At 44.2% G+C, this 24,951-nt stretch overlaps 1 protein-coding gene across 2 annotated transcripts in view; it reads left to right on the forward strand.

Moving 5' to 3' along the window:
* DCDC2B (doublecortin domain containing 2B) overlaps positions 1-24,951 on the forward strand; it is a 55,468-nt gene that overhangs the window by 23,693 nt on the left and 6,824 nt on the right. For both annotated transcript variants that reach the window (XM_073615391.1, XM_073615390.1), the window contains 3 exons: positions 10,698-10,829; positions 20,927-21,061; positions 21,164-21,203. In XM_073615391.1, the coding sequence (XP_073471492.1) occupies positions 10,698-10,829; positions 20,927-21,061; positions 21,164-21,203 (307 nt within the window). The remainder of the gene's footprint in view (positions 1-10,697; positions 10,830-20,926; positions 21,062-21,163; positions 21,204-24,951) is intronic.

Raw genomic sequence — 24,951 nt, forward strand, 5'->3', positions numbered from 1 at the left:
GTGCTTACTGCGGAAGTTACACTTTTGGGTGAAACTCCGCTTTAAAGAGGAGTTCCAGCCTTAGGAAAAAAATAATTAGAAGTCAGCATCTACAAATACTGATTAAACGTGGACTGGGATGTTAATAGCTTCATAGACAATTTATGATTTTTCTTGGTTCTGTGGCTATCTTTGGTCTGCAATGTGTCTCTTTAATTTAGTTTTTATTTATAGGTATGTTTTATATGGATTTATTTTGAAATTAACAAGTGATGGTAACACCCCCTTTTTGCTATATATATATATTTTTTATATATTTTTATCTAAGAATGTAGCTAAACATTCATATTTGCAGCCCATTTGATTTGGTAATATGGAATTTACACTTTAAACTAGATATGAGGTGTTGTATCAGTTTTGGATGCGGAAGTACCTCCTTTCCACCCTTCGGGGACTCTCAAGTTTAGGTGGGGTGGGTCTGTTTTATTCCACGTGTCTATTTGTCTATTTTTAGAACGAGACGTGAGCTCTTCCTCTAGTATGAGAGTGAGGCTTGGTTGCCATCCTTTTTCCTCACTCAGGCTGCAGAGATGAAAGCGAGGCTTGAGCCGCTTGGTTCCTTATTTAGTGCAGTGGCAGGAAATAACGCTCATACACCGGCCGAAGTTCTTTTGCTGACGAAACCGGTCGGGCTGAGCTGCTTGTTCCTGCTTTTACGCATTCTTTTACATGTCCAGTTGTCCTGTGGCAGTCGCCTTTCTCACATAATGCAATAATGCAATCAATGCTGATTTTAACTTGGATACTTGTAAGGGCAATACTTTTTAATATATTTAATCCGTAAGAGGTTTTACACTATCTAGCGTTTATGTTTTGTTTGGTTTCTGCTATATGGTCGCTGTGTGGTCCTTTGAATACTTTGGAACTGTTCCTGACGTGGTTCCTTCATACATACCTTGTCGGTGATCTCTACTGTGATTATTACATCAAGCCTGTTTGACCCTTCATAATAAAGAAATTGCGTAGATCGCAGCGATTGCGGCGATCTTACCCGGAAGAGGGAGCGGGTACCTGGTTTTGACAGGTATCCGCTCCCCCCCCCCCCAAAGTGGCAGTGGAGGGGGGGAGGAAGCAAACAAGCGGAGCTTCCCCTTTTGGGTGGAGCTCTGCTTTAAATTGCCAGGCGTAATCTGTGTACCACATGAGCACATACTGTAGCCAGTCTGTGGGAGCCAGAATTATTGTTGGTTGGTAGGGGATCAAATACTTATTTTACTCACTGAATTGCAACTTAATTTATAACATTTGTATCATGTGTTTTTTTTCTGGATTTTTGGTTGATATTCTGTCTCTATCATTTAAAGTGCACCTATGGTAAAAACTATAGACCCTTCATTTCTTTGTAAGCAGTGGCGTCACTAGGGTTGGTGTCACCCAGTGCAGAAAAATATGGTCTCACCTCCCCCTCCTCTACCAACTATAGCCCCCCCTCAGTACAGACCCCCGACTCAGTATAGACCCCCCTCTCCCAGTATGGACCCCTCCACTAAGTACAGACCCCCTCCCCCAGTACAGACCCCCCTTCCACAGTATAGACTCCCCACTCAGTAAAGACCCCCTCCATCAGTATACACCTCGCCCCACAGTATAGACTCTCCTCCATCAGTACAGAACCTGCTCCCTCAGTACAAACCCCCCCTCCATCAGTGCAGACCCTGCACTCAGTATAGACCTCTATATCATTGCAGACCCCCCACTCAGTATAGACCCCCTCTCAGTATAGACCCCCCTTCCATCAGTACAGACCCCCCCAGTGCAGACCCCCCTGCTTCAGTATAGACCCCCCTCAGTGCAGACCCCCTCCATCAGTATAGACCCCCTAAGTGCAGACCCCCCTCTCCACTTGTGCTAGTAGGTAGGTGGGGGTTTGGATATGTGCTGGGGGGTGCTATGGGAGGGAATTTCAAATCAAACCCCCACTTCTAACATAAGACCTTCCTCTCCCCTCCTACAGCGCCCCCCCAGCACATGTCCTCTTAACCCACCCCCATTATTCCTCCTACATTGTTTAACTTGCCCCCCTTCCTGGTCACTGTCCTTCTCCTCTGTCCAGCTATGTTACAATAAACTGTACAGACCTCAGAACAGCGCGGGACAAGCGCAGTGGTGTGTGTCTCCCTTGGACTCCCGTGGAGACGTAAACAGGGAGGAGGGGGAGGCAGCTTCGGTCAGCTCCACTCCTCTGTGTGAGACACAGCCGGCAAGAGACACAGCTCAGTGTAGGGGTGCGGTATTAGCGGCGCCCCTGCCCACAATTGTCACCCGTCTGGCGGGTGTCACCTGGGTGCGGCCCACACCCCCCTAGCGACGCCACTGTTTGTAAGTGGGCAAACTTACAAAATCTTCAGGGGATCAAATAATTATTTTCCCCACTGTATACAGTAAGTAAAAGCAGACCTGCAATATAGTACATCACAGCACATACAGCTAGCTGTGGTGCATTGCTGAAAATAATGTTTCTTTATGCTCTGAGCTGGTGGAGATTATCATACAGATTGCAATCTTTTTTTTTTATCATGCATTCAATTTTAATTTCCCAGATTTTTTAAGAATAAAAATAACATTTAAAGTGGAAGTGAACTATCTCCTATCCTTTACAGCCAAGGAAACTGCCATCTATTATTATTATTATTATTATACAGGATTTGTATAGCGCCAACAGTTTGCGCAGCGCTTAACAAAATAAAGGCAGACATTACATTTACATTACAATTTGGTACAAAAGGAATCAGAGGGCCCTGCTCATTAGAGCTTACAATCTAGGAGGGAGGGTCAATTAATACAAAAGGTAATAGCTGTGGTGGATGAGCTGGTGGAGAAAGTAAAACAGTGTATTATTTAGAAGCAGGATAAGCTTCTTTAAATTGAAGGGTTTTCACGGATCGTCTAAAGATGGATAGATTAGGGAACAGTCGAACAGATTGGGGTAGGCAGAGTGGAAGCCAGTGCAGGGATTGGCAGATAGGGGTGGAGGACACTGAACGGTTGATAAGGTGGATGATTCTTGCAGTAGCATTCATTATGGACTGAAGGGGGGATGGTGTATGTAAAGTTAATCCAATGAGGAGTGAGTTGCAGTAGTCGAGGCAAGAGATAACCAGGGAGTGAATTAGAAGCTTGGTGGTGTCATTGCTTAAAAAGGGGCGTATTCTAGAAATGTTGTGGAGACTAAGGCGGTATGATTTGGACAGGGATTGGATGTGGGCCTGGCATGAGGGGACGGACTGATAGTTGAGCCATTGATCTTGACAGAGAAGTCAGGGGAATGGGCACGTGGGGGAGGAAATATTATGAGCTTTTTAAATAAATTCAGTTTGAGGAAGTGGTGTGACATCCAGGCTGATATGACTGTTAATAAATCAGTGATGTCTGAAGAGACCGATGGGGTGAGCTGAGGGGTATAGAGATAGATTTGGGTGTCATCGGCATATAAAAATGGTAGCGGAAGCCATCAGCTGACCCAGGAAGGACGTGTAGATCGAGAATAGTAGAGGTCCAAGGACAGAACCTTGGGGGACTCCAACGGTAAGATTTGTTGGAGAGGAGGAAGTGGATTTGTAAGTGACACTGAAGGTGCAGTGAGATTAGAGAGCACAGCCATGGATACCAAGCAAATTGAGTTTTTTAAGGAGGAGGGGGTGATCAACTGTATCAAAGGCAGCAGAGAGGTCCAAGAGTAAGTGTACGGAATAATGACCATTGGTTTTAGCTGTTAGTAAGTCGTTTGTGAGTTTTAGGAGAACAGTTTCTGTGGAGTGCTGTGGACTGAAGGGGATCAAGAATGCTATTCTCAATGAGGTGGTTGCTCAGTTGGTTGTAGACTAAATATTCAAGGAGTTTGGAGGCAAAAGGGAGTAAGGAGATGGGTCTCAAGTTGTTAAGATTAGTGGGGTCCAGTGAGGCCTTTTTTGGTATGGGAGTGACTTGTTGTTTCAGAGGGTTGGGGAATATGCTAGTAGAGAGGGAGAGGTTGAAGATATGAGTTAAAGAGTGTAGAATAGAGTCAGAGGGTGACCAGAGTATTTGAGAAGGAACGGGGTCCAGCGGGCAGGCTGTTGGGCATTAGAAAAAAGTTTATTGACTTCCTCTGTAGTAGCTGGGATAAACAAGGAAAGTATTGATTGTACAGGAGGACTAAGAGTGTATAGTGAGGGAGATATCTGTAGAGTGGAGATCTCAAGACAAATTGTCTCAATCTTATTTTTGAAGTGATTAGCAATCTCCTGGGAAGTAAGTAAGTGGGTGGAGGTAATGGAGGATGAAGTAGAGCGTTAAAGGTAGAAAAGAGTTGACAGGGACTGGGTGAGAGGGTGTTAATGAGAGTGATAAAGTAGGTCTGTTTGGCAGTGTGGAGACAGGAATGGTATTTTTGGAGGGCAGATTTATATTGGCTGAAATCTTGCTGTGACTTAGTCTTAAGCCACAGACGCTCAAGAGCACTGCTCTGTTTTTTGAGGCTTCTGGTAATGTCTGTCTGCCAGGGTTTTAGCGGGCCAAGGTATCCAGGGTGGATGACAGTGAACTGTTGTAGATAAAAGTGACCAGGTTGGGGTAGGATAAGGATGAGATTTTGGCATAGAGACAATCTGTAGCAGAAAAAAGAAGAGCAGGATTAAGGTGGTGAAGGTTTCTACGGGTGATTGTTTGGTATTTGGAAGGACAGGAGGAGGAAGATAAGGAGAGTGAAACTATTAAGGTGGTGATCAGAGAAAGGCAAAGGAATGTTGGAGAGGTTGCGTGGAGTGCATAGGTAGGAGAATATGAGGTCAAGGCAGTTGCCAACAGAGGGAGTAGAAGCGTTTGTCCATTGTTTTAGGTCAACAGAGGAAGTTAGTCTCAGAAATTTAGAAATAGCTGAAGTGTTAAGATTAGCAGGGATATTGAAGTCACCAAGAATGATTTTTGGAATTTCAGAAGAGAGAAATCGAGGCCGCTGTTTGATCTACAGTTGCAATGGTGTTGTGCATGTGATCAGTTATGACACCAGCTATTTGATGGCTTGAGAGTTCAGTTGAGAGCAAATGCAACTGTGAAAGTTATTCACAGCATGCCTTGAATGTGTCTGTTTTGAGGAACAGCTAAACCAATGGGTTAGTACTATATAGTATTTACATGATGTAGGCTGGCCATACATAATACTAATGTTCTTGTACAGTTTTCCTTTAAGATTTACCAAAACCATAAAATATGAGGCCAAACCTAAAAACTTTCATGCAATCAGGCAGATTGTAGCCCTTGCACTACATACCGTATTTATCGGCGTATAACACGCACTTTTTTCCCCTTAAAATCAGGGGAAAGTCGCAGGTGCGTGTTATACGCCGATCCCCGCCGATCCCGAGCTGTCACATTTTCAAAATCGCGGACCGCGATTTGAAAATGGCGCCGCCGGAGCCGAAGTACACAGAGCCGGTCCTCGGCTCTTTCCGGCGGCTCTCGTTTACTTTCGGCTCCACTCGTAGTCCCGAGCGGAGCTATCCGAACCTACTCGGATAGCTCCGCTCGGGACTACGAGTGGAGCCGAAAGTAAACGAGAGCCGCCGGAAAGAGCCGAGGACCGGCTCTGTGTACTTCGGCGCCGGCGGCGCCATTTTCAAATCGCGGAACGCGATTTTGAAGCCCTGGAAGCAGGGACAGGGGATCCCAGGCTGCACTGGGGCAAGGCTGCACTGGGGAAGGCTGCACTGGGGAAGGCTGCACTGACAAGGCTGCACTGGGGAAGGCTGCACTGACAAGGCTGCACTGACAAGGCTGCACTGACATGGCTGCACTGACAAGGCCGCACTGACAAGGCCGCACTGACAAGGCTGCACTGACAAGGCTGCAATGAAGGGCATTTAAATGTAAGTTTTTTTCCCTTCAACTTCCCTCCTAAAAGTTTTTTTTCCTTAAAATTCCCTCCTAAATTGGGGTGCGTGTTATACGCCGGTGCGTGTTATACGCCGATAAATACGGTAGTTGAAGGTAAATCTAAAGGGAATTGAACAAGAAAATGGTATAATGTAAGGTCAGCTTTAATCAGCTTTAATCTTTAAAGTAGAACTTTTTTTTTCATTCTGGAGAGTAAGGAAGGGTTATAACCCTGTCAGATTTTTTTTTCACCATCTGTGTCCCATTGCAGAGATTTCCCTTTACTTCCTGTCCCATAGCCAAGCAGGAAGTGAGAGGAAATCCCTGCAAATTAAGGGAATTTCTTGGGTCACCAGAACTAGTGTACCCATTGGAAGATTTCCCCACTTTTCTGGGGACAACCTAAAATTGGGATTTTCTTTACTTTCACTTTCAATAATAATGGTAAACAGGACAAATAGAGAGGGTGAATCCCCCTAACAGGGGCATAGACATCAATAAAAACTGACAAGCATTCTGTTTCAATCGTTTTTTATTGTTTTTTTTTTAAAACAAGATAAAGAAAAGGGAGATCTTATAATGGAGCAGCGAACAATCCTCATCTGTTCCAAGCATGTAACGGGGAAACATACAAATATAAGGCTAGGTAGAAACTTATGAGGACCACAGCACAATCACTGCCGTGGGGACCTCTAATATAAGTAAACTGAAGTTTATAAAATACATCAACTTATAACATAATACTATTAGAGCATTTTAGCAATATATGCAGGAGGTTCACCGCCCGATTAACCCCTTGATGGGGCAGATGGGATTATGAAAGCTCGTGGATTTGGGAGCCTTGCATTGTTATTACTAAATCCTGATGGAATAGTATTGGTGGCAATAATGTCTCTTACTCAAATTGTGTGATAATTAAGGCACTTGCAACTATCGCCATTGTAACTATCCTGTATGAGGAATCAGATTCCCCAAAGAATGCCCAGAATAGTCTGGGTTACGAAAAAAGGGGCTACACACCCACCATGCCAAGTTTGGCTAAGAATAGTAAAAGGAATAGAAAAGAAGGAAACGGGCTAGAAAGAAGGAAAGAGAAAAAGTGGAAAATCCATCTGGGAACTTTCCGCCAGTCGATTTAAGAAATATCTCTATGCATTAGGGACCTGCAAGTAGGCAAGCCAAGGGGACCATGTTTTATTGAATATGAAGAGGTGAAAAGTTGGGACTTTGAGTGAGACACGAGTCTTCATCCCTATGCATACAGGAAACAGGAAAGTTGGGACTTTGAGTGAGGTGGGCAAATGTTTTATCGAATAGGGATTGTTTGTCGCATAGAACACGCACTATTTTTTCGTTCAGGATGATCCACGTAAGCTTGTGTAGCACCCTGTAGTTTGGGCAGGGAGCTCCTCACAAATTTACTTGCCAGGAGTAGTTATCTTGGTCGATTGATAGAGATCTATTGATTTCTCCCTAAGTTTGGCTGTGTTGCACTTTTCTCTTCTACCACTAGGTGGCCGGGTACTTGGTGGTACTAGATATGAGAAGGGCAGCCCAAGGTCAAGTTATGGGTATATGGGGTATCTCAGCCAATGGGCAGTGGTTTTCTTGAATCCCTTGGCCTGCTGGGAGCACCTATATATCCGGATGAGGTCAGGTGATCTCTGTTCTGTGCCACCTGGATGGCTGTCTGGGTGGATGTGTGTCGTACACCCCGGGCTGCTAGACCGGAGATTGGGCTATCCCGAGGGCATCTGGCTGCTGGGCTGTGTGAGGGTCTATCCAGATGTAAAGAGAGCAGCGCAGGGTTGGGATTGCGGCTTGCAGTCCAACCAGAAGTGACGGTTCTGCCGGCCAAAGAACCTGTCAGTGGTCGGAGGTAGAAGGGAAGCTGTTGCCACAAAGGGACCAACCACATTTACCAGGGACCACAGTGAGTAACTGAAGCAAGTACCGGAACCACATTCTCACCGAAAGAGCACGGTGGAGAATCTGGAAACTTCAGGCGGTGATCAAGTCAAGGACCCAACCCACGGAGGAGATAGTTGCAGAGCAGCCTTGTGAGTCAAACCAGGGACCTCGCCGGTTAGCAGGGGTGAAGCTTGAGAGGTATCTGGAGTGCATAGCTAGGGACCCAGCAGGGAAGCGTGGGTGACGCTTGAGGGGATACCACCGCCAACCTTGGAGGAGCTCAAGGGATTCAGAGTCAGTGAATCAGAGGGTCTAGTGAGAGTCCGGGAGCTCAATGTTGAACTACAAGAGGCAGTTGTAGTGGAGCTGAAAAGACTGTTACATTTGAGTTAGTAATTGTTGAAGACTGTTACCATAAGAGACAGCATTCCTGCATGTGCAGATGTGGCACCTTGCGGGGGCCTTTCCCTGCACGACTGTCTTCCTATTGAAGTCTGAGTCTGCCAATTGAATCTGCAACTACTTAAAGTGGATGTAAACCTGAATTATTTTTTTTTATGTCATAATGTAGAGATGTAAAGATTTCCTATCATTTGAGTCCAGTCTTGCCACAAAGAGTTAATCCAGCTCTGAGCAATCCTCTTTTATTGTTCAGTGAGATAAAACTTGACAAACAGAGAAAAACTTTGTCAAATCCTCCTCCTTGCTGTGAGTGACAGGTGATTTACATATCTCGTGCACTAGCCTAAGACATGCATTATTTTTTAATTCCCACCCCCACTCCTTTCTTCAGCAGCTCTGCAAGGATTGTAAAAAAATGTGTAGCGCTAAAAAAACCTTATGAATAATGTGTTACATATACTTGTTGAAGTGTGAGTAACATCAAGTGCAAAAAATCTCAAAAATGAAACACTGTATCCACAATCTGTGTATGGATAATGATACTAGTGCTAAAAATATCTAAATAACCCAAATTGCAGATTAAACTAAATCTGAGTTGTGTAAACAAAACAACATGTTATATACGCCACAATATAAAATAAATGTAAATATTTCAGGTGACAAAAATTATATAGACGGTGAGAAAAATAGCAGTGAAAAAATATTTTCTCTTATAAATTAAAGTGTGACTAATAAATAGAGTCCATAGATGGAAGAGTAGTCAGATATACACTGGAACGGACATTCATCCCACGCCAATATTCCAAAGGGACCTGTAAAGTGAGAAAGCCACCACCAATGGACAAAAGGGAGGCTTACCAGAAGTCGATGACTTGGAGAGGCTTATACCACCCAAGTCATAAAAGCTTTGGATCAAATGACTTGAAGAATATTCCCGGTTAAGCAGGTACAACGAATCCTAGGAACGGATCAACAGCTGGCCACAACCGTTATCAGGCATCCATGTATAAATAAAAAATCCAGTGGGAGCCAGAAACTCAATATGCATAAACCATGCGGAAAAACAAATAGAAAGCTTGCATAGTGTAATAACATTTAGCAAGGGATTTATTAAAAATAGGAGTGTAAACTCACATATTAAAAGATCTTCACAGGCTTCATATAATACAAAAAGACAGGAGCGGTGAATGAAAGCTCTGCAAGGATTGGCTGTTCCACACCTCACCATGATTTGGCATGCTGAAGTCATGTGGTTACTTTCCTGTCTTTTCACTGTATGTTAGAGATCATAGCAGAAGTTCAGTGTAAGAAATACACAGGAGAAAATGCATATTGACAAAGAGAGTGTAGAGGTGGGCGGGGAGTCTACTGACATCACGACTCCACCCACCGAGCTCCAGCCAACAGACCCACCCACAGAATATGCCGTTTTTCGGGTCTAATAACAGACAGAGGGGAGACATTCGACAGGTAAAGATACATGCAGGAGGCATGTATATCCTTATAGATAATCCCTATGGCAGTAGTTTAGAAAGAATGACATTGGGTTTACATCCACTTTAAGGGTGTTTTGACCCTAACCCTCTTTCCCCCCAAAATACAAAAAGGACTGTCAAAAGAAATAAAACCTCTTTTACATACAAGAAGTGTCTGGCGCCCAATGACTTTCACCATCTTTGCACCCACTATGCCTCACAACCCACTACATATTGAAGGATGTCAGCTATCTTTGGCCTTGGAGGTCCTCATTAGGGTCCTTTCACACTGGGGCGGTTTGTAGGCGCTATTACGCTAATAATAGCGCCTGCAAACGGACCCGAAAGTGCCGCTGCTTTCATTCCAGTGTGAAAGCCCCGAGGGCTTTCACACTGGAGCGGTGCGCTAGCAGGACGGTAAAAAAAGTCCTGCTAGCAGCATCTTCGGAGCGGTGAAGGAGCAGAGTGTATACCGCTCCTTCACCACTCCTTCCCATTAAAACCGCCCCCCTAGCGGCCGCATACCGATGGTAAAGCGCCGCTTACAATAGCGGCGCTTTACCGCTGACGCCCGCCCCAGTGTGAAAGGGCCCTTAGACTAGACAAGGGCAGAGACCTTTCTACACTTGCGTTTCATTATTGCCATATCTATAACAGGACTTTTCCATGCTGTGGCAATGGCAATTTGTGCCACAAGGAACATAAAATTAATTAGTGTCAGGGTACATTATCTACTGGTTTATTCAATAGAGCAACCCTGGCATCTTTGGTGATGTTAACCATTCTGTCCGAAAATATAAATGAATTAACCCTCATCCAGAAGCGGCAAATCTTAACTGAGAAGCATTCTAATCCCTCTGCATTCTGTCTAAAACAATTTTTATTTTTGCCTTTAGTTATACTTTAATACCCCCACTAGTAAGGACATTTGTGAATTTTTAGTGACAAACAGTTAGACATTTGTGTACAGTATTTTGTATTTGCTTCTGTGGTTATATAATAATTGGCTGTTTTTGACAGTGTTTTTCGTAATGGTGATCTTATGACACCTCCCATCCGTGTTCTCATACCGCCAAGTATTCTGAAAGAATGGGAGCTGGTTTTAACTCTACTAACTGAAAAGACCAACCTGTACAATGGAGCTGTAAGAAGGTAAATACAATATGAATGTGCAATGAAGAACTGTGTCTGTTTGTCACTGTCTGTTCTCTTTTATGGGAGATCAATCATTAAATCAGAACTGTAAGGCATTTCACACAGTATTCATGGAGAGCAATCTCATTAATACTGGCTTTGTAAGAGCACAAAAATATACACTGAACATCCAGGAAAGTAAAATGCCATTATTCTATCTATTAAATGTCTAACCATACACAATGCTGGGCAGCACAAGGCAGAAGGACACTAAACACTGAAAGAAAAAAAGGTTATACAATATTTAAACAATTTAACAAATCACTTAACCCATATATCATTGCTACAAGATACATCTGACTTGATAGCTCAACATTTCAGGCGGCTGCTAGGGCCACAATTTACTAAACCAAACTAGTGGAGCAAAAAGAATTCTTAACGTGGTAGAGTTACAGTATATATATGGGCCTGACAAGAAGATGTACTTCAAAGAAAAGATCTGTAAATCGGTCAAAGAAAAGTGGGTTTTATTTTTCATGTTTCCTGTACTTTGCTAGTTACAGACTGGCAGATTGAGCAACATTGGCCATTCTCCAAATGATCATACACTGTAGCACAATATACACACACGTGAGGCCAAGTTCACATGGATACAGAACGCAGAGCCTGCGTTGTTTGAACAGTAGGAATGAGCCATACACCCCCCAGTTCGGGTCACAGCAGAACATGCGAACAGGCAAAAAATTTGTGTAAACACTGTAGCTGCTGACTTTTAATAAGCACACTTACCTGTCCAGGGTGACCGCGATGTCGGCCGCCCGAGGCCGATCCATCCATCAGATCAGGTCCCGGCGCTGCCATTCGAATTAAGGGAAACAGGCAGTGGAGCCTTGTGGCTTCACTGCCCGTTTCCTACTGTGCATGCGCTTTGTGAATGGCCGGCTGTGTTCTGGGACACACACAGTTCCTAGAACACAGCGCGTCCCATTCCCCAAAAGACAAAGCAAGGAGGAGAAGAATGAAGATCACCGTGGAGTAGGAAGTGGCAGATTAGGACAATCTGCCTAGCAACAGCCATTTCTGGTAAGTAAAAATTTTTTTTTTTTAATTTTTTTTTTCAGATTTTTAGGAGCATTTTTATGTAATTTTTTTTTTTTTTTTTTTTTTTTTAGGGTGGACCTCTGCTTTAATAATGCTTAAAGTGAACCAATAAAAATGAAATATTCCTTTAAATATAGTGCCTGGGGGGTCTCCTTAGTCTGCGCATCTTTCCCATGTTTATAACAGTACCACAGCAAAATGACATTTCTAAAGGAAAAAAATGTAATTCATAACTGCTTGTGGCTGTAATGTGTTGTCGGGTCCTGGCAATATAGATAAAAATCACTGAAAAAATGGCGTGGCCCCCCCCCCCCCCCCAGTCCATTACCAGGCCCTTCAGGTCTGGTATGGATATTAAGGGGAACCCCGCACTAAAATGAAAAAAAAAATGGTGTGGGGGTCCCCCGGCACTATATACTCTGAACGGCAGTATATATACTATACGGACTGCAATATATACTCTGCAAAAAAATTGGGCCTTGATGTTGGTGGTGCCAGAACACTGTAACCGCTCACGGTTACTCTTGTTGGGCGCAGGAAAGTGCCCTGCTGTGAAATGTTATATCAAAAATTGTAATTACATGCCCCTGTTAAAAAGGGGCCGAAAAATTGGGCCTTGGGTGGTGGTGGTGGTGCCCTAAAGCTAGCATCATTGAGATTAAGGAGGAATAGGATAGGCAGCATAGGCAGTCTTCAAGGGATCCCAGATCCATAGCAAATTCAATCAGTTGCATCAGAATCAGCTACTTGATAGCTGCTGATCCAGGACCGGTTCATTTTTATAAATGTGAGCCTAACAACTGAGACTGTGGACAGGCTCACTCTTTAAACCATTACAAACCCTCCAGCAGCACTGAATGTGTGTTCAGAAAGCACGCTGGATGCAGGACAGGCCAGTAGCTCGATTGCATATTGAGCAAGTTCTGGCCACTAGTCCATCTTCAAGACCCAGTAACCCAGTGGATGCTCTGTAGGTCTCTAAGTCTGCTCTTGCCCCTAGATATTCCTGCACCATATAATTCAGATGCTGGCGATGGTTGCTTGAGTCGATCAGACCTTGGCGCTGAGGACTGAAATTTTTTTTAAAGGCATCGGACAGCCGGCCACCTTCTCCATCACTCTTCCTCTGACTGAACGAAGCGTCAGCAACACGTTGTTCAGCACCAGGAGATGGTAACCTCCCAGGGTCTGGAAATGCATTACACAAACCTTTCTTCACGGCCTCATGAGTTCTGCAACTTTACCCTTGTAATGTGGATCAAGAAGGGTTGCCAGCCAGTAATGATCCCTCTCCTTGATACCATGAATCCTAGGGTCCTTTCGCAGCCTTTGCAGAATCAGAGAGGTCATGCAGCGTAAGTTTGCAGAGGCATTTGATTCTGAGTCCTCTGGGTCACTAAGGATCACATTATCCATAACTATCTCCTCCCAGCCACGTACAACTCCTTGGGTTTCTGGGGACTGAAAACCATCCCTTGAAGACTGCTGCTAAGTGTTATCCTCTACATCCATGCTGACATAATCCTCCTCCTCCTCTTCTTCCTGTGTGTTTGGCAAGCCCGCAGGAATGCTATCTGGATAAAGGGGGCCTTGAGAGGAAAGGAAGTCCTCGTCTTCCTCCCGCTGTTCTGCCTCAAGTGCCCTGTCCATGATTCCAGGAAGCGTGTGCTCTAGCAGGAAGACTAGAGGGACAGTGTCATTGATGCATGCATTGTCACTGCTCACCATCCTTGTGGACTCCTCAACTGATGACAGGACAGTGCATGCATCCTTGATCAGTAGCCACTGGCATGGCGAAAAGAAGCCAAGCTCCCCTGACCCTGTCCTGATGTCATACTCACACAGGTACTCATTAATGGCCCTCTGATGTGTGTGCAGCTGCTGCAGCATTGCCAACGTTGAGTTCCACCTGGTGAGCATGTCACAAATAAGGCGGTTGGTGGGCAGGTTGCATTCCCTTTGAATGTCAGCCAGCTGAGCACTGGCATTGTATGACCGGCGGAAATGACCACAGACTTTTCTGGCCTTTCTCAGAAGATCTTGTAAGCCTGGGTACCTGATCAAGGACCGCTGCACCAAATTCAGGACGTGTGCCAAACATATAACTTAGGTCAAGTGTTCCTGTCGGAGGGCAGAGAGAAGGTGGGTGCATTTGTCGCATACAACCATTCCTGGCTGAAGCTGGCGTTGCGTCAACCACCTCTGAGCTTGCACCTGCAGAGCTGACAATCTCTGCCCCAGTGTGGCTCCTGTCCCCTAGGTAGACCAAGCAACACATGGCATCTTTTAGCCTGACTGCTTGCGTAGCCCCTTAAACGCTTATGGAGCAATTCTGGTTCAGAGGACAAATCTGCAGAAGAGGCCATAGAGGAAGAAAAAGAGGAGGGGGTTTAGGAGAGAGCTGTGGCAGAATCACCACTAGCTTTTTGGAGACGTGGTGGCGGAACAAGCTCCAACAACACTGAACCCTGCCCTGCATCCTTCCCAGCTGCCAGCAGAGTTACCCAGTGCGCCATGAAGGAAAGGTAACTTCCCTGCCCATGCGTGCTGGACCATGAGTCAGTGGTAATATGAACCTTACTGCTGACCACTCTGTCCAACGAGGCCAAAACATTGCGAGTAGAGAGCCGGAATGGCCTTCTGTGAAAAGAAATGGCGTTTTGGAACCTGCCACTGTGGTACAGCACATTCCACAAATTCACGAAAGGGGGCAGAGTTTACAGCTGAAAAAGGTAGAAGTTGCAGTTCTAGCAATTTGGACAAGCTAGCATTTAGACGCTGAGCATGTGGATGGCTGGGACCGAATTTCTTTTTATGGTTCAGCAACTGGGGTAAGGAAATTTGTCTGCTAAAATCAATTGGTGGTGTACTGCCAGCAGATTGGCTGCAAGTACTTGGGACACCTATTGCTATACCTTCATTCCTCTCAGTGCAGATTTTTGAGGGACTGGAAGTATAGTAAGGTTGGAGATCCCAGATAAGGAGCAAGGAGAAGTCTGCCTTTTTCTTTGATGTGGGTCTTTCAAGTGCTGTTGCCAATGGACTGCATGGCAGGTGGTCATATGTCTGGTCAAGCATGTGGTGCCCAAGTGGCTGCTGTTCTGGCCACGCCGGATCTGCTTCAGACATAGGTTGCAAACAGCAATGGTGTGATCTGCTGCACGTGTTGAAAAAGGCCCACACCAAGGAACTTTTAAAAGTCAGCGGGGAGTCAGCAGCGCCCTGCACTTGCGGAGCTCTGCGGTGTGATGCAATAGGATGGCTGCCCTTAAGCTGCCCCCTAGAGGACATCCTGTCTCGTTGGAGTTGTGCCTCCTCCTCACTTTCCTCCTCTCTTCTCTCAGGCACCCAAGTACAGTCAGTGACCTCATCATCCCCTCCCCCCTCGTCACTGGAGCAAACTTGGTAGTATGCTGCAGCTGGGGGAACATGACTGCCAGTGTCTTGTCCTTCTGTGGCACCCCCTCTCTCTAGGCTCACATTACTCCCTTCCTCAGCCAGGGAAACCAACATCGGAGCCTTCAAATCTCTGCGCATCCTCCAGAAGGATGTAAAAGACATTGTGATCGAATAATTCTGGGGACTCCCCTTGCATGATGGTGGGGCTACGGAAGGAGTGACTGTGAACAAGAAGTCGGTGGAATAAGCCGCTTAGGCAGCAGCGTTGGAAGGCAAACTACTCTGAGCCTGGGTGACAGAGGATGAGGAGGATGAGGACGGCTTTGTTATCCAATTCGCCAACTCTTCTGTATGTTGTGGCTCAATAACATGGCCAGCAGCAGAAAAAAAGGACGTCCACAACCACCACTAATGACTGTAGACACAGAGGCTGCTTGCCCTCTTTTAGTGGTCTGTGAGCGTCTGCCTCTCCTTGGTGGCCTTCCGAACATGATGTATTTTTTGTTTTGCAACACCACACTACACTGTATTAGATACTGTGTACATGCCTGAAGTGTATTAGAAACTGTACACACACTGTATTAGATACTATGTACCCTGTCTGCACTGTATTAGAAACTGTACAATGGCTGCACTGTATTATATACTGTGTACACCACCAGAAGTGTATTAGAAACTGTACACACTGTATTAGATACTGTGTACACCGCCTGCACTGTATTAGAAACTGTACAACGGCTGCACTGTATAATATATATATACACACACACACACACACACACACACACACACACACATACACAGTATCTAAAAACTCACTTCTTTGTAAATATATTATATCTTTTCATGTGACGACATTGAAGAAATGACACTTTGCTACAATGTAAAGTAGTGCGTGTACAGCTTGTATAACAGTGTAAATGTGCTGTCCCCTCAAAATAACTCAACACACAGCCATTAATGTCTAAACCACTGGCAACAAAAGTGAGTACACCCCTAAGTGGAAATGTCCAAATTGGGCCCAATTAGCAATTTTCCCTCCCCGGTGTCATGTGACTCGTTAGTGTTACAAGGTCTCAGGTGTAAATAGGGAGCAGGTGTGTTAAATTTGGTGTTATCACTCTCACTCTCTCATACTGGTCACTGGAAGTTTAACAAGGCACCTCATGGCAAAGAACTCTCTGAGGATCTAAAAAAAAAAAATTGTTGCTCTACATAAAGATGGCCTAGGCTATAAGAAGATTGCCAAGACCCTGAAACTGAGCTGCAGCACAATGGCCAAGACCATACAGTGGTTTAACAGGACAATTTCCATTTAGAACAGGCCTCCCCATGGTCCACCAAGGAAGTTGAGTGCATGTGCTCAGTGTCATATCCTGGGGTTGTCTTCGGGAAATAGATGTATGAGTGCTTCCAGCATTGCTGCAGAGGTTGAAGGGGTGGGGGGTCAGCCTGTCAGTGCTCAGACCATACGCCGCACACTGCATCAAATTGGTCTGCATGGCTGTTGTCCTAGAAGGAAGCCTCTTCTAAAGACGATGCATGACAAAGCCAGCAAACAGTTTGCTGAAGACAACCAGACTAGGGACGTGGATTACTGGAACCATGTCCTGTGGTCTGATGAGACCAAGATAAACTTATTTGGTTCAGATGGTGTCAAGCGTGTGTGGCGGCAAGCAGGTGAGGAGTACAAAGACAAGTGTGTCTTGCCTACAGTCAAGCATGGTGGTGGGAGTGTCATGGTCTGGGGCTGCATGAGTGCTGCAGTCACTGGGGAGCTACAGTTCATTGAGGGAACCATGAATGGCAATATGTACTGTGACATACTGAAGCAGAGCATGATACCCTCCCTTAGGAGACTGGGCCGCAGGGCAGTATTCCAACATGATAACGACCCCAAACACACCTCCAAGATGACTACTGCCTTGCTAAAGAAGCTTAGGGTAAAGGTGATGGACTGGCCAAGCATGTTTCCAGACCTAAACCCTATTGGGCATCTGTGGGGCATCCTCAAACGGAACGGGGAGGAGCACAAGGTCTCTAACATCCACCAGCTCCGTGATGTCATCATGGAGGAGTGGAAGAGGACTCCAGTGGTAACCTGTGAACTCCATGCCCAAGGGGGTTAAAGCAGTGCTGGAAAATAATGGTGGCCACTCAAAATATTGACACTTTGGGCCCAATTTGGACATTTTCACTTAAGTGTACTCACTTTTGTTGCCAGCTGTTTTGACATTAATGACTGTGTGTTGAGTTATTTTGAGGGGACAGCAAATTTACAGTTACACAAGCTGTACACTCACTACTTTACATTGTAGCAAAGTCAAATTTCTTCAGTGTTGTCACATGAAAAGATATAATAAGATATTTCCAAAAATGTGAGGGGTGTACTCATTTTTGTGATTATATATATTATATTATTATATTATATATATTATATATGACTGTGTGTGTATATATATATATTAGACTGTATATATATATATATATATATATATATATATATATATATATATATATATATATATATATATATATATATACACACACACATATACACCGCCTGAAGTGTATTATATACTGTAAACCACTGAATGCACTGTATATATATATATATATATATATATATATATATATATATATATATATATTAATAGCAATAGCAAAACAATCAGATAAACACTAATTAAATTAAACGCAAAATAAAACTAGTCTGTGGCAGCTGTTAAATAAATCTTCAAACAAAGATCCCCCAAAACATGAAACAACCAAACAGCGCTCTTACATCAAGAAATAATTAATTGATGTAAACTACAACTGAATGCAGTGCTGGTATTGTACAAACAAGAAAAGTTCACAGGGGAGATCAAAAGAATATTTCTCCGCTTTGCAATAGATTCTTAGGCACCCTCTCTGACTCTGTGTGCAAATCCCGCTCCCTGTGAAGTGGACACTTACCACACCTAGGCAAGTGTAGAGCCTGAATAAATGATCTCATAAATCCTCCTCCTAGGATGTTGTTAACACTGATGGATGGTTCTGAGATGGGTGTGTCTGGACATCAGAGAAAGATTGGCTCGTCCCACTGATCGCTCTGTCTGTAATGTTCACCACCTGATCCTCCTCCAACAGAGATCCCGGAGATAAAGCTGTAATCTCATGGAACAATTACAGCCCCATAGCATGATTCCATAAAACGATTTATTGGTAAAATCACATATGCTGGAAGCATAGGTTCAGAATTTAATAGTTACAAAGGCTGTCAGCACGAATACCGGATGATAGGGTATTAGCTGTAAAATGTCTCTTTCGGGACAACAGCTAATTGGAACCCCCTCTGGTCTCTCCGGCAGCTTCACTGACCCTGGTTATACGCTGTGTGCTCAAAACCTGACATGTTTTGTTGAACTGACTTCATCTGAGGTTAGACTGCTTTTGATTGGTCTTTTTTCCAGCATTTTTTGCATAATTTTTGCAATTTTTTTTTTTTGTATCACAAAGGCAGAATTCAATATTATATATTGGTATTTGATGCTGTCATGTAAAAGTGATAATGACCATTCTTTGAACATGCCAGAACATGGTTTATGCTGGTAATACTAGCATTTGGCAAACACATTTGTATAAAACTGATGCACAGCATAGTTTAGAGTCCTCCATACAATTTCTACTGAAGCAATGAATAGATTTGAAAGACAAAAGGACCCCTTAATGTGTCACTAAACCTAAATCATAAAAAAACTATCAATAAATGGTGTATTACATGCGGGTCATACTCACTCACTATGAGATACAATTCTGTATTCTGCAAAAAACCTGGTTGATCCTGCTGCTCTCTATCTCCCCCTTCTGTCTATGTTCCCAATTCAGCTAGGTATTTTGCAGCTGTGGTGGCAAGTTTGCAAATGCTCAGTTTTCAGTGAGTTTCTATGCTGAGCATTTCCTCCCTATCACATCTAAAGTCACACATGTAGGCATATACACAGCGGTAAAAAACACATGATACAAATGCTAGAAAGGAACAGACCGACTTTGCCGCATTGAGGGGCTAATGGATGGTGCCATTGTCTAAAAAAATGGATGATAGCCTTCTTCCCTCAGCCAGAACACGACATTCCAGCATGACAATGACCCAAAACATACCGCCAAGGCAACAAAGGAGTGGCTCAAGAAGAAGCACATTAAGGTCATATAGTGGCCTAGTCAGTCTCCAGGCCTTAGTCCTATAGTAATGGCGGTGATCTGCGATTTTTAGCGGTATTGCGACATTGCGATGGACAGGTCAGACATTTTTTACACATTTTTGGGACCATTGACATTTATACAGCGATCAGTGCTCTAAAAATGCACTGATTACTGTGTAAATGACACTGGTAAGGAAGACGTTAACACTAGGGGGCGATCAAGGGGTTAATTGTGTGTTCCCTCAGTGTGTTCTAACTGTATGGAGATAGGACTGAGTAGGAGAGGAGACGAGACATTTCACTGTTCCTATATAGTAGGAACAAACAACATGTCTCCTCTCCTCGGACAGCACAGAGATTTGTGTGTTTACACACACAAAACCCCGTGCTGGCGAGCGTGCACCCTCTGGCGGCTCTTAAAGGAACCCTGTTCCTGTACAGGGTTTCGCGCGGGGGAGCCATTCTGCCCCCGTATATAGACGTGAGTCGGTCGGGAACCGGTTAAAATACACCTATGATAAAAATTATAGACCCTTCATTTCTTTGCAAATGGGCAAACTTGCAAAATCTGCAGGGGATTAAATACTTATTTCCCCCACTGTACATGTAGATTAATGGAGGCTTCACCTCCTTCGTTCTAAGACACAGGCTGAAGGGGCGTGACACAGCCTGTGACTGGCAGAAATCTGCCCACACCATGTTATTGGCAAAAAAATATAAAAGATTTGATTTCAAATATATATTTGTATGACAATTTAAAACATTCAAAAAGTTTATTGCTGTTTATAATTATAATTATTTATAGTTATGGCCTTGGTTGCAGGTTTCTTTTTGGCAACTCTGCACAGGTTGCAGCCTCCAAAAGCACATCCCAGTTTTAAGTTTCATAACACTTATGCCCTATACACACGATCGGACTTTCCGACGGAAAATGTGCGATCAGAGCTTGTTGTCGGAAATTCCGACTGTGTGTAGGCTCCATCGGACTTTTTCCATCGGAATTTCCGACACACAAAGTTTGAGAACTGGATATAAAATTTTCCAACAACAAAATCCGTTCACGTAAATCCCGATCGTGTGTAGACAATTCCGACGCACAAAGTGCCACGCATGCTCAGAATCAAACAGAAGAGCCACACTGGCTATTGAACTTAATTTTTCTGGGCTTGTCGTACGTGTTGTACGTCACCACGTTCTTGACGGTCGGAATTTCCAACCAACTTTGTGTGACCGTGTGTATGCAAGACAAGTTTGAGCCAACATCCACCGGAAAAAATCCGATGGATTTTGTTGTGGGAATGTCCGATCGTGTGTACAGGGCATTATCCTGTGGTAGTAGGGGCTGAACTTTTCCTATAAAGTGTTTGTAAAAATTTGTTTTACTGTTATGTCTGAGTATGTATGGCATAGTTAACATTATCTCTCTTCCAGGATCTGCACGCTGGATGGAGTCTCTATTTCTTATGGAGCTGAGCTGGTATCTGGTGAATATTATGTTGCAATGGGATCAGAGAGGTTTAAATGCCTCCCCTATGAGGAACTTCTAATGCCATCTGGAGCAAACAAGTATGCAGTTCATTGTACATTTTTTAATAGCTGTTTTTACAAAATGTTCTATGCATTTTGAATAGTTACATTTTCTTTGGATCATATCTATTTCTTCTTTAGAAGCCGGGCTGGTGTTAAGCGCAGGATTCCTAAAGTTGTGGTAAGTTCCTTATGAAGGGGACGGCTTTGTGATTTTTTTTAAGTACTCTGATTTATCATAAAGCATGAAATGCATTATAATGGTTTGCAGTATACCAAGCGCCTTAGTCCTACATAAACTGACTGCTGTTTGGCTGTATCTGCTTTGATTTACATAACCAGGCTAGGCAGTGGTTGGGTATTTTTGGTGCTTAAAGTGTAACTAAAGCCTCGTACACACTACTAGTTTTTTTCGTTCAACCCAGCAGGTGGAACAAAAAAACAACTGACAGGTCAGATTGGAGCTGCTGTACTAACAATTCAATGTTAGTACAGCGATCTCCCCTATTGTGTTCTGGCAGGGGCCACCAGAACACCCTGGTCAACACTCTCAGCGCGGCAGACCTTTTTCAGTCATGACTAAACGACAGAAGCTGGCCAAAAATTAATAATAAAAATGCCATAAATATATCCCCTATTTTGAGCTATAACTTTTGCGCAAACCAATCAATATATGCTTATTGCGATATTATTTTATTTCTACCAGAAATATGTAGAAGAATACATATTTGCCTAAACTGATGACGATTTTTTTTTTTTTTTAATTATAGCAAAAAGTATAGTTTTTTTTCAAAATTGTCGGTCTTTTTATGTTTATAGCGCAAAGAATAAAAAACGCAGAGGTGATCAAATACCACAAAAGAAAGCTCTATTTGTGAGAAAAAAAGGACATTGATTTTGTTTGTGTACAGCGTCGCATGACCACGCAATTGTCAGTTAAAGTGACACAGTGCCGTATCGCAAAAAATGGCCTGGTCATTAAGGGGATAAATCCTTCCGGGGCTGAAGTGGTTAAACATTAAAGGCAATATACACTTTGAAATGTTCTTGTTGTTTTAACTAGGTATTAGTGTACTTATATTCCCTGTGCTGTTTATTTGCCCCACCATGTAATGATGGGCTCACATGGCTGATCAATTCTTCATCTTTTGTCCATCTTTTGCCTGCCTGTCTCTAATCACCAAAGGGAAACATGTTCTGCATCACAGCATCCAATGCATGCCTCATCACCCCCTTTGTTGCACATCACCAATGTGGGAGTGCTAATATATTAACCTCCCTGGCAGTAATCCCGAGTGTAGCTCGGGGTTAAATTTCAGTACCATTAGCGGTAACCCCGAGTCACAGGGATTGCATTGCAGAATCCTGGTACAGCTTACTTACCTTGTCCCCAGGATCCTGCAATGTCCCCCCGCTGTGTTTGAGGGTTGTGTCCTCCGCCCGAAGCCTCTGTGTGACGGGCTCCGTTCCCTGCGAGCGTCGCAACGCACGGGGGTGGAGCTGGGTGGCAAATTCAAAAAGTACGCAAAACATAACACATACAGTACAGTGTAATCTTACAGATTACAGTACGGTATCAAATTATTTCACATCCCTTTTGTCCCTAGTGCTTTGCCAAGTGCCCTGCATGCAGTTTTATATTATATATACTGTTCTCTCTGCCTGGAAACTGGAGATTGTTCATAGCAACCAAGAAGTGTCCCTTTACATCAAAAGTGGTTTTAGACCAGCTAGAAAACAGCAATAGTAAATTAGAACACTTGCAGAATTGAGCAATAGTGAATCTTAAGGAAATTAATTTTATTATTATTACCGTATATACTCGAGTATAGGTCGATCTGAATATAAGCCGAGGCCCCTAATTTACCAAAAAAAAATGGGAAAACCTATTGACCCGAGTATAAGCCGAGGGTGAGAAATGCAGCAGCTACTGTAAGTGGAAAAAGAGGGTCAACAATGCCCATCTGCAGCTGCAGCTGCAGCCTACCTGTGTCCTCTGCAGCCTCCCTGTGTCCCGTGCAGCCTCCCTGTGTCCCGTGCAGCCTCCCTGTGTCCTGTGCATGTGTCCCGTGCAGCCTCCCTGTGTCCTGTGCATGTGTCCCGTGCAGCCTCCCTGTGTCCTGTGCAGCCTCCCTGTGTCCTGTGCAGCCTCCCTGTGTCCTGTGCATGTGTCCCTGTGTCCTGTGCAGCCTACCTGTATCCTGTGCATGCCCCCGTGTGGCGATCTGCAGCCTCCGTGTGGCGATCTGCAGCCTCCGTTTGCCGCTCTACATCCACCGATCAGCATGTCATAATAACATTCAGCGGCCATTCCAGTGTTCAAAAGCCGTTCCTTCTCCTCGTCTGTGATAGGCAGAACACTCAATTTCCCAGCAGTCAGTGTTCAGCCTATCACGGACATCCGCTCATCCTCATACCACGGACGAGGATGTCCGTGATAGGCTGAACACTGACTGCTGGGAAATTGAGTGTTCTGCCTATCACAGACGAGGAGGAGGCGCAGCTTTTGAACAGTGGAATGGCTGCCGTCTGTCTGCATGACACGCTGATCATGTAGGCAGACGGCGGTGATTCGAGTATAAGCCGAGGGTGGCACTTTCAGCCTAAAAAAAGGGCTGAAAATCTCGGCTTATACTTGAGTATATACAGAATATTATTATTTTTTACAATTATGTATAGTTATTTATTATATTATAATTTATGATTTTGTGTTTCAAACTTTATCATACCCGGGATGTCTACTAGACTGTTGTTTGGACAGATTTAAGTGTGTTATTACTAAGAATTACAGGCCTACCAAAACAATGTACCACTTTGAGACTCAAAAATCTGACATAATCATACTGCCAGGGTGGCTACAAAAAAAAAAAAAAAAACATCTTCCAGCTGCATTAGTGAACTCTCTGTGGGATCAGGTCATTAACCACCTCAGGACCAAAAGATAGCTACAGTGCAATGTTCTCCTTCTGGGAGGACGTCCATGGAAGTCCTCCCAAAACCACACCCCCTGCATGTCCCCCAGGGTGCGCATTGAGCGTGCTCTGTGACCACTGTGCCCTTATAAATAGTCGCCCAGTCAATGAACCTAACCTGCTTAGAGCCCCCAGCAAACGATACTCAAGAATTCTGCAATGAGTTATCAAATTTCTTCATTGACAAAATCGACAACATTCGGAAATCAATTCAACAGAAAAAAAACAACCAACCTTACCCAACCAAAGCAAAAAGAGGATATCAACACGAACATCACACAACCACCGGACTTCTCCTTGACCCCAATCACCACTGACAGGACCAAAAACATTATGAGAAGCCTTTGAGACAGCACATCACCAAACGACATCATTCCCACGAAACTCCTGAAAGAATGCTCCGACATCCTGGCTCCCACTATAACACACCTCATAAATCAGTCGTTCAAAGAAGGGATTGTGCCAAACACCCTCAAGCAAGGCATCGTCAAACCCCTGCTAAAGAAACCCAATTTCGACCCTAAGGACCCTAACTACCGCAGACCGATAAGCCTCAACACCATCTCCAAGATTATGGAGAAAGCGGTAGTATAACAGCTACAGAGCCACCTGGACACACATCAACTCCTGGACCCTCTGCAATCAGGCTTCTGCCCAGGCCATGGCACAGAAACTGCACTTCTCAAAATATGGGATGATGCCCTCGAAACAGCAGATGGCAGAGAATCATGTCACCTGGTACTGTTAGACCTCAGTGCAGCATTTGATACAGTGGACCACAATACTCTACTTGTCCGCCTCACAGAAGTAGCAGGAGCCACAGATTCTAGTCTAAAATGGTTTGCATCCTTCTTAGAGAATCGCTCTCAGACAGTGAAACTAAGAGCATTTACCTCTGAAACCCAGACAATCTCCTGTGGAGTCCCTCAGGGTTCACCCTTGTTGCCAGTGCTATTC

Source organism: Aquarana catesbeiana, linkage group LG02 (assembly GCF_042186555.1).
Source record: "Aquarana catesbeiana isolate 2022-GZ linkage group LG02, ASM4218655v1, whole genome shotgun sequence".
Lineage (NCBI taxonomy): Eukaryota > Metazoa > Chordata > Amphibia > Anura > Ranidae > Aquarana > Aquarana catesbeiana.